The 11,035-nt window shown below is 42.8% G+C and overlaps 1 protein-coding gene across 2 annotated transcripts; it reads left to right on the plus strand.

Moving 5' to 3' along the window:
- Window positions 1-968: 968 nt before the first annotated feature.
- Window positions 969-8,226, plus strand: LOC133884825 (protein NINJA homolog 1-like). Of its 2 annotated transcripts, none has more exons than XM_062324392.1 (3): window positions 969-1,347; window positions 5,953-7,144; window positions 7,653-8,226. In XM_062324392.1, the coding sequence occupies exons 2-3, from the start codon at window positions 6,070-6,072 to the stop codon at window positions 8,012-8,014; spliced, it is 1,437 nt and encodes a 478-aa protein (XP_062180376.1). In that variant the 5' UTR covers window positions 969-1,347; window positions 5,953-6,069; the 3' UTR covers window positions 8,015-8,226. The 2 variants fall into 2 exon arrangements, with proteins under 2 accessions (XP_062180376.1, XP_062180377.1); XM_062324393.1 differs by lacking the exon at window positions 969-1,347 and adding an exon at window positions 5,401-5,421.
- The last annotated feature ends 2,809 nt before the right edge of the window (window positions 8,227-11,035 follow it).

Below are 11,035 nucleotides of genomic sequence, written 5' to 3' on the forward strand. Positions count from 1 at the left end.
CATACAGTCCCTGATGATGATGTGTCAGCAGAAAGAGTTACGCAGGTAGACCGCGAGAATCCTCCTTGGTAGAGGGACGTCTTTACCATAAAGGGAACAACAACTCTTTACTGAAATACATTACTCAGGATGGAGAGAGCACAGCGTTCCCTAACATCCTTGGAGGCATACGTGGAGGCTGAACCTCACACTGCCCTCCAGGATGCTTGCGAGCAGTGAAACGATGCGAGTCGTACCAGTACCACGATCGAAATACCAAACTACCAGCCCAAACACTGCAAACTACACCACTTTTTCGGTCTTTCATTCACTAAAGCTCCAAGTGGTTTTAAATTCTTACGCGTGGCAGTCGACAAGTCCACGAAGTAGATCGAACTCGAACCCGTTAGGGAGATCACCGCCATAGCAGCGATTAAAATCCATAATCAAGAGAATATATATATTTTTTGGTTGTGGGGGCTAGAGATACGAGAGTGGGCATACAATTGTAGCAATATTACCGCAAATACGTATTACAAAGGAACTCATTTTTTCACCTTATAACCTAGCATGTGAGATAATTTTAGAAATTAGTATATCAAATTAGAGGAATATCAGTGAATTTTACCAATTTTTTTGGAATTTTTTTTGAAGCCTTAAAATTGGCTAGGAGCTACAAAAGTAACACTTTTGCAGAATTTTTTTGAATTTTACACAATATTTTTAGATAAATCTAGTTAAAATAGGTTGTTTATAAATTATAAATATTTTTAGATGAATTCAGTTAAAATATGTTGTTTATAAATTATAAGCATGTACGAAACCTAATACATTTTGGTGGTTTTTTTTTTCTCTCAAGTACTTTTCATAGCCCGAAACGTGGGGCCGGATGGCATTTAGGAGAGAAAGTTCGGTAGGGTGGGCCTTTGGAATGTGCCGTCCGGAAGAGTGGAAAAAAAAAGTAATTAACCCCCCGAACCCCCACGCCCCACGGTCCCACCTCGCTCTCGGGCGATTCCCGTCGGAGGCGGCCGGGCGATCTAGGGTTCGCCGCCGCCGGCCAGGCGTCTCGCCGCGGTCCATCCGTACGGCCCGCCAAGCCTCACCGCCGGCTCGTCTTCCCCGGTCGTCCCCGCGCGATCCGTCGCCGCCGGCAATCCGTCCCCCACAGCAGGACGTCTCCGCCGTTAAGCCTCCCCCGCCAGCAGGCCGTCGCCGCCGGCTAGCCGTCTCCGCTACCAATTCGTCCCCGCCGCCTCCCCGCCGGCACGGCCCGAAGAAGAAGATTGTCCCCGCCGCCGGCAAAGCGTCCTCGCACCGTCCATGCTCTGCACCGACGTCCTTCAAGCCTCCTAGCCGTCGTGTGAGGTACAATATCCATCTCCCATCCGAAGTCCTTGTTTCCTTGACCGCGCAAGCTAGTAGACCAACGGCGATTGGGCGCTGTACGAGGAGACGACACGCATCGGATGCCGATCTGGTCACCACTGCGTTCATGCTTGTTCAGAGGTCGACGACCTGCACATTGGCGCCGCTGTCCTCGCCGTCCAGCCGACCTAGCCTTTTTTTTATAACCTTTTTCTTGTAAGGCTTTCACAATTGTTTGGGTTCTGTACATCATAGTGTAACATTGCAACCCTGCTCATTATTTTAATTTATTATCCATTTCTCATTATTATTGCTTTGGTCAATTTACCTGTACTGCTTGCTAGTTTTTGAAACCTAAATACAATGGTCTTCTAGATGAGGATTTTTTTTCCTGAAAAATTGTAAAGATGCATTGACATTTTCGCTACATAACTATGGCCAATTCAAGAGCTAACGTTATGAAAAAGGATGATAACAGAAACTCTCTTGAAATTATTGCTATATAACTATGGCCAATCCAAGAACTAACATTATGAAATAGGATACTAACAGTAACTGATGTTGTGGGTTTCTCTTTCCTTTTTAAACTTCTTTCTGGATCAGCTCATGTTGTAGACTGATGACCAGTAGGTAACACATGCATACACATCTGTTCTTTGGAATTTAATTATGCTAAGATACAATGGCGGCGGTCATATTAGTTTCTGTAAATAGCTTGCATGATATGTTTGAACTTGATAGTGTCAACCTGGGAGGGTGACTTGAAATTGTAATGTAAGTGCAGACTGTGGACACATGCATAAGCACAATGTTTTGTTCAGCTGAGCATGTGTAAAGAATGTCCATTAGGCTCCATTCAGGATGTACAGTTGCATAACTTGCATTCTAGTTGCTTGAAAACATGGTGTGCTTCCTTTGACATTGCTATTTGTCGTTCTTCTCTTTGAGCATTATGTTATAGTTTGGTTCCTGGGTTATCCAGAATTTCAGACCATCACAAAATAAAGGAAGTCATTACATGCTGAACTAATCTTAAAAAAATGTCTTTTGTTATGAGCTGTTCCTACTGCTCCATATCATCAGTAGTATACGAGCATTGCTTCTGCCTAATCCCCCAACTACCACTAACATGTGTGATCTAACGGTCATTTGGAGTTTTGAAGCGGAGAATATTATTGGACTTGCCTAGTTATCCTATGGTTAAGCAAACAAAAATAATTATTGCATGCATGGCTCTTCACAACTTCATTCGAGAAAGCGCTTTGATAGATGAAGACTTTGAGAGGTGTGATCAAGACGTAAACTATATCCCAAGTGAGGGTCAATCATCTTCATCTCAACGAGGTGGTGGCAATGGATTAGGAGACGAAAATAGAGGCATGAATACCTTTCGTGATAATCTTGCTAATGCTTTATTTTCTATGAGAGAGTAGATTGTTACTATCCTTGATGTCCATTAGAGGATATGTTTTAGAGACAAAAGTACAATCGTATCAATGGTGTTATCTTCATTTGGTGTGTGAGTATCTTCCCTTTTAAGGGCCTGTTTGTTTCCCCTGCGGATTGTGAGAATCTGGATTGTGGATTGTAGAAGCTACTCTGAGGTGGATTGTGGATTGTGCCACAATCCAGGTTTGGATTGCTGCAATCTGCTTTTAGAATCCGTTCATTTGTTTACATAATCCGATTGTGGAGCACAATCCAGAATCCAGAATCCGAAACAAACAGGCCTAAGCCTTAGCTTGGTTGTTCGGAAACCCATGCCTCGTGCCATATTGCGGTATCCGTACGTACAATAGTAGTATATGCGAACAAAGCTAAGCAGTGTTATTCAAGCTGGCCAAGGACAAATTTCAGTGATGCTTGCAAAGTAGCAGAGGGCAGGTGGCGCGGCATGCCAAGGCGAGGGCGGCAGTAGGACAATGCGCCGCCCAGAGGAATCGCCCAGGTGCTACTACTACAGACGCAACACTCATGAATGGCCATTGTGCATCCATGCGAGGTCGTTGCAAAATCGTGTGGAAGAGTCATCATTGCCGGAGTCATTCGACACGACGTTGATCCGGTCCACGCCGATGGCGCCCACCTCGTGGTGCTCCCACTCTTCCAGGCAGTGCACCACGCCATCGGCGTGGCACGCGTGTCCATCGTGTACTACACGTTCCATACCGGGGTTGAGTTACAACAGTCAACAATCACGTCATTTTGTGTCATACATCATATATGGGCTAATACTAGGTTTGGAGGCCCAACTATGTTCTAAAACTTAATCCAACAGCTAAGGGTATTATAGACATAACACACAAAAAGCAACCATTCAAGATATCCAGAATCCAGGGTTGCCAAACAGCACTCAGCTTTTTATAATCCAGCTTTTCGCAATACAGCTTTTTAAAATCCACAATCCAGAATCGGATTTTCAGAATCACAATAAAAAACAAACAAGCCCTTAGGCATGGGATTAAAAAAATCGGTAGCATATGAATGCAACTTTAGGCTCTTCACAATTGTAACAGATGTCTAATGCAAACACCAATAATAAAAAAAATACTAAATAGGAAGCCATTCAAGGAGGTCAATTAATGACCAGTGCACCTCCTTACCAGCACTCATTTGCAAAGAATGTTAGGATTTCGATCAGTAATAAGAACAATGGCTTCCTAGGATAAAGTCAGATCTCCGGGAATAGCACAACAAACGCTTGACACTGCAATAAAGAAAGAGGAAGATTAAGCATGCTAGTAGCATGTCCAGTAGGAGAGTGTTCATATGGTATATGAAGGTAAATACAGTAGCCAATTTTACCAAATGAAACTTTGTCTTGGTATTGGTAAAAAACATGTTGACCAAATTAACAAGGATTGTGGGACGGCATGACAACTTATCAGTCCGCTAAAGAAATATTAACAAGTATCATAAAGACAAATGATAAGATGATCTAAACAGGCACTGTGCACTAAACTTGCAGGATGCACTTGCCCTAAAAAATGTAGATTTGAATCTGCATTTTTAAATAAGAGCGCCGATGTCGACGAGGTAGGGCTTCAGTGGGAGGAGGTCTGGGTTATTATGCCCTGGGGTGCTTTAGGTCGCCGATGTCGGGGCTACGGCGGGAGGGGGGGGGGGGAGAGTGAGCACGAGGGGGATTGGGGAAACCTTAGCCTCAGGTCGCCTAGTTTTACAGCTTTCCAGTTTTACCCGTTGATTTCGTGTGAGTCTTAGGATTGGGCCCGAAATTGTGAATTGAACTGGAATTCTAATTTTGTCTACCATCTGGATGTTCTTCGGAATTGCAGTTAACTATCAAATTTGCTAGTTCCGCTCAGATATGACGAAACTAGTTTGTGAAATACTAGAAATTTTCCAGCACAAAGCATAGCCTTCTATTTTGTGTAGTACAAAAATTCATCAAGACAAATCGATGTTCAATTTGTGCACTACTAGAATTTCCAGCACATACAATTGTATGCATCTTATCATCGGAAAGATGGATGCAGTTAACTAAATGCAATCTCCGTTTTGTTTCCGATGATAAGATGGATGCAGTTGTATGTGCTGGAAATTCTAGTAGTGCACTAATTGAACATCGATTTGTCTTGATGAATTTTGTACTGCACAAATTAGAAAGTATACTTGTGCTGGAAAATTTCTATTACTTCACAAATTAGTTTCGTCAGATCTGAGCGAAGCTAGCAAATTTGACAATAAATTGCAATTCTGAAGAACATCCAAATGGCAGACAAAATTAGAATTCCAGTTCAATTCACAATTCCGGATCCAATCCTAGGACCCACACGGAGTCAAACTGGAAAGTTGTAAATCTAGGGGACCTGAGGCTGAGGGTTTCCCCAATTCCCCTCATGCTTGCTCTGCCCCCACCTGCGTCGCAGCCTAGACATCGACGACCTAACCGTCGGCACCCCAGGGTATAATAACCCTAACCTCCTCCCACCAAAACCCTGACTCGTCAAGAGGCGTCGCCCTCCTCCGTTTCCCCTTCCTGTACTGCTGGCACTTGACTGGCATGGGCGGAGATCCATCTGGGCTCGCATCAATTTCTCCTTTTTTCGGTAGGTGAGTAACCCTAGCTCAACGGATTGTTCTAGGATTTAGTTTTGTTCGGGGGTTCCTTTGCTGTGAACCTGTGGTTGTGAGCGATCAAATACAAGTTTTTGCATTCGGGTAGTTGCGGATTTGTTTTCCGCGTGGTACCATGAAAAGTCCGATCCAACCCAAGCCATCCATGGCCCGATCTGATTATTCTTGTAGAGCGTGCAAGATCAATCTACCCATGGGATGCAATGCAGTTTATTTTCCAAATATTTTGAGGGTTCGGCCCCAGTTTAAGTCCGCCCCTGGTTCCAAAGAGCGTTCTGATGGAATGTTTCCTGAAAAAATATTTTTGGATTAGGATTCCCTGCTATGATTTACTGTGAAAATCACACAACCTGTCAGAACACTTACTAAATGTAGTTATTAGCGTCTATGCATGTGATGAGTTGCTTTGTTTGATGGTTTTAGTGAACTTATGTGCCGATGTATGGCATGCTACCTACTTACCATGAACATGTTTCCTGTCTGCTTACGTAAGGTGTTATATTGCAGAGATGACGGTTTGAATGTGATTCCAATACCATGATGCGGTCTATTTTGTCATCGGTATTCAGAAGAAATGGTCTGTGACTGTGCGTACATATAATCAGAGTTACCAAAAATAAAAAAATGGAGGATGATAATGGCCTTGAGCTTAGTCTGGGCCTCTTTTTGGGCGGCTCAGCAGGCAAGTCTAAGGCTAGAGATGCTCCTCTAGAACCAAAAGCAGAGCCTCAAGTGGAAGAAAGTAGTAGCAAAGGGGGATCACAAACACCTGATGCTCAGTTAGGGAAATACTATCAAATAAATGCTGAGAACCAAGAACACAGTAGTAAGCAGAGGCACAGTCCTGCTGCACCACCATTTGGGAACTTCTGGGTACAACCAGGGGGTTCCTCTGCTCCAGTTGTAGATGGATCCATTGATCCAGTGAGCCATCAGTCTCAGCTTCCTAGGTATCAAGATGGGAGGATATCGAACAACAGTGGAAATATTTCTGAGGAACAGAAGCCAGTGTCGAGTAACCGCAAGTTGCTTTCTGAAGAGATAAATTTTCAGAAGAAACATCACATCGCTGCTGACCAGCCTGATGCATTCAGTAAGAGCTCTGATGGATGTGCGAAAAATGCACCTATCTCAATTAGCACGGATGATGGTTCAACAGGTGAAAATGAGGATGTTGCAGAGTCAGAAGCAGAAGGCTCAAATTCTTGGTTGGTTGCACAGCGTGAAGACAGTGCTAAGGGCTCTGTAGTTAACAAAGGATCTGATAGAAAAAGATCCGCTGATGATGCTGCAGTTGGTTTTCAAGGAAAGTGGCAACCAAGTTTCTTGGCAAGTGAGTCCAGCTCAGGGAAGTTGCCACATGGAAATCCCTTATCAATGCAAGCATCAAATGTAGTGGCTGGGCCATATCAAGTTCCAGCTCAGGTTTCTGGTCCTCCTACCATAACTAACGCACAGAATTTTCACCCAGTATCTACAGTTCAGTTGAGGCCACCCACAAACGGTGGACTAGCTGTTCACACAACCAGTGGTGCCTCTCAGGTTGCTTTTGGTTACCCGACAGTCCAGCTACCAACACTTGAAACAAGCTCTTCATGGGCTTTTGGTGCTCCGCCTCAGGCCGTGTCTTCTTTTACTGCAAAAGATAAAGCTGAACAAACAGGAACCAAACAAGCTGATGATGGCAAGAAACCTCAAGGTTAGTTTAGTCAATGTGCACCCTTCCCAGAAAAAAGAACAAAATCCTTGTATTTGTGATGCTGTTATGGTTAAAAAAAACACTCCTATTGATATTTCTGTCTCTAAAGAATAGAGATTTGTGAAACAAAAACTAGAGTTAAAAACACTTGATTTGTATATAATCTGTCTGTTTAGTAGTAATACATTTAGAGAGGATTTTGGCTATGGTTCCGTACCTAGGGTTCTTGTTGGTTGATGCTCGTTGTGTTCAGTATGATTGATGCAAACTAGTGGCATGCCATTAAGCTCATTTTCGATGACTCTATTTGGGAGGAAGCATTGCTGCCTGTGCGATAGGCATTGGTTGCCAATAATCTGATGATGCAAAATAAAACTTAGTGGAAGTTAATTCCATACTAAGCTTGTTGTGTGCATTGCTATTTTTGCTACTGAAATTATATGCGCATGTTTGAATATTTCACCAGCTGTTCGAGTACTGATTTGTTTGTTTGTTTTATGAACTTTAGAGGCTGGTGCTTCCTCGTGTGCTCAAGCGGAAGAAGAGGATAAGGCTGATAGGGGAGTCCCTCACATGGGTTCTGCCATAAGGCCAGGCATTGCACCAAATGTAAAATTCGAAGGGTCTGGATCATATCCTGACCTTCCCTGGGTTTCTACCACTGGGACTGGAGCAAATGGCAGAACCATATCAGGTGTAACGTACAAGTTTGGCAGAAATGAGGTGAAGATAGTATGTTCCTGCCATGGCATACACATGACACCGGAGGAGTTCGTACGACATGCAAGTGCAGATGCTCCAGGCCAAGAAAATGGTGCAACTTTACTGGCATTCCCTGTTGGTAACCAAGCAGCGTCTGCTGAAAACTAGTTCGCTGGATTCTGAGAGAATGCTTGACTAATAATTGTTGCCCCAAGTTTAGTCTATATCATCCATTCCTTGCATTACTCTCTGTTCATCTCATATTGATAATTGTCATGTAAGTTTAGAAGTGTGTATTTTGGGTGTTGTTTGAGGACAAAGATTGTGTATTTTTAGCTGTGTTTGAATCTTCAAGCAATATTTAACTAGTTCGGAGCTCCTATACTTTCCTTCAAGCCATCTGGAGCATTGAGAAGCTTTGCCAATCGGTGGTAAAGCAGGACATACAGCATATTATTTGGACTCCGTAATTGATTTCAATGTTTATTTAATTTTTAGTTTTCAAGGAACGAGTAAAATTTATTCGGTTCCAACTATGTATTCCATATGATTGTGTTTTCCTCCATCTGGAGTCAGGTCGCCAGATTCCAAGATCCAACTGATAGGTTGCCAACTTTGGTTCGCGGACTTCAATCGTCCAGGAACCAGGCAGTATTTTGAAGCATGTTATGGAACGATAAATTTTTTCAGCAAAACACCTGTAGCTCTGGAAGCACTATCATCTTGGAGCAAACGGATGCTTCATAAACCGACAAGAACTGTGATAATCAATACGACTACAAATAATCAGCATAGGATGTCACGTTCAATTTGTATCAGTTTACAGAAAATTGCCAACGAGAATAATTCCAATAGTTGCAAACCAAGGATGCAATTTCCCAGTTCCTCGTGATTTTAAATCTGGAAGCAAATAGCTGGCAAGCTGGCAAGCTGCCTTGAGCAACGTTTGAAGTTTCACATACTCTGCTGGAAGATTGGTACAGGCAGGCTCAGATATTTCCTGTGCACTGCACCACACCGAGGCCATTCATCCTCAACTAGCAAGCCTTTTACACGATGTGTGATGTTCATTGATGGGTCAGCGATCTTCAACAGGTTCAGACCATTAATCTTGATACTCTGCCGAGTAAGCAGATAAACCATTAGTGTTACACAGACCAGTCAAGGCTTCAAACGTTAGACAGGCTGGATAAACGGGATTCACCTCCTAATTTAACTAACCACGCTGACACTCAGCAGTTTTGTGTTCTCCAGAAGCACCTGTTTCAGTATCATAGTCACCAATCAACAAGTATATCACAATGGGCACGAGGTATTGAGAAGTTCCAATGCGTCGTGACAGGTGATAAGTCAGTGTAAACAGAAAACGAAATAAATAAGAGAGAATTCCCTGTATGTCATTGAAAAAAGTTCATGTTCCTTCTATACCACTGAAAAATTTCATCTTCCTTGTCTGCCATCCGTTTTATCTTTTCTTCCTTCCATGTCATTCCATTCGGCTGCGGGCAGAATTCCCGTCTTGTACATGGTTACTGTTCACGGGTAATGTTCCTAGTGCGCAGCGGATTTCTATTTCTCTGAAAAATCAGTGGTCTTCTGTTTCTAAAAAAATTCTAAAATTTTTTGTATGCGTTCCATAATCTATATGCAACCTATTTTAAATGCAACCTATTTTAATTAGATTCATCCAAAAAGGCTATATAGAATTTAAATTGAAATTCTCCAAAAAGCTATTTTATAACTTTTAATAATTGTTAGGACCTTAAATAAAATCACAAAATCTGAGAAAATTCACTAATATTCTTCTTATGTGATAGGCTAATTTCTAAAATTATTTGTAGCCCTAGGTTATACGATGAAAAAAAATAAGTTTCTTTATAATGCTCCATTTATATGCAATTATAAAAATGCGGGGAGTCGAAGCAGGATAGACATCAAAGCGACATCTCAAGCTTTTTCACAAACTCCTACATGTACTTCTTTAAGGGCTTTGTCGACCTCGTTTTGGGATAGACATTGAAGCAACATCTCATACCCCTAAGATCGTTGATATAAGACTCCTGCTTTGTATATGTATGAGGGGAGTCACATTTGCAATTGGTGTCTTGCGACGAGGTCATTTGGCAGACTGTCGTGCTTCAAATAATCTAATAATAGCTTGCGCCAATCTTGTTCATCAACTTCAGTAGTCACCATGGTGTTCACTTCATGGTCTTCGGGGATGAGCTCGAATACGGCTGGTAGAAGCCATCTCTCTTCGATATTCACTTCTGCTTGCCCATCGGGTAACACGAGGGTTGCAGCTAACTTTGCAAGAGCGTTTGTTGAAACGTTATTGCTTCGAGGGACGTGTCTGATTTGTATGAGTTCGAATTTCTCCATGAGCTTGTGAGTGGCTTTCCAATATGGGACCAACTTGGGCTTGCGCACTTCGTAGACTCTATTAACCTGTCTCACGATGAGTTGAGAGTCTCTATATGCGTAAAGAATACGTATCTCCATGGTAAGTGCGAGAAGAAGCCCAAAGATGAGGGCCTCATACTCGGCTTCATTATTAGAACATTCCTCCTTAAGCAAGGAAAATGAATGGTATAAAGTTTCTCCTTTGGGGCTTTTGAACACTATTCCTGCATCGGCTCTCCTACGAGGAGTCCTGTCGGGGTCGGACTCCGTGCGTGAAGCGCCATCGAAATAGAGTTCCCATGGAGCCTCCATGTTAACTGTGAATACTTCTTCATCGGGCAGTTCCATGACTAAGGACGAATCATCCGGAATGGGATGTGCCGCTAGGAAGTCAGCTAAAGCTTGCCCTTTGAAGACTTTCTGGGGAACATACATGATGTCATACTCCATCATTAATAATGCCCATTTTCCAATCATACCTACAAGGGTGGGTTGACTAAGGACGTACTTTACAGGGTCAGCTCTTGCAATAAGGTGGACCTCATGAGCTAGTAAATAGTATCATAGCTTCTTGAGCACAAAGATTAGCGCAAAGCAAAGTTTCTCAATAGGGGAGTAATTGCATTCAGCTCCCACCATGGTTCTGCTTAAGTAGTAGCATGCGTTTTCTTTTCCTTCATCGTTAATCTGTCTAAGAAGGGCACCGACGGAAGCGTGTTGTGCTGCAATGTAAAAAATGAGAGGCCACCCTTTGATAGGGGCAATCAGCACAGGTGGATGAAGCAA

This window comes from Phragmites australis, chromosome 11, assembly GCF_958298935.1.
Source record: "Phragmites australis chromosome 11, lpPhrAust1.1, whole genome shotgun sequence".
Taxonomy (NCBI): domain Eukaryota; kingdom Viridiplantae; phylum Streptophyta; class Magnoliopsida; order Poales; family Poaceae; genus Phragmites; species Phragmites australis.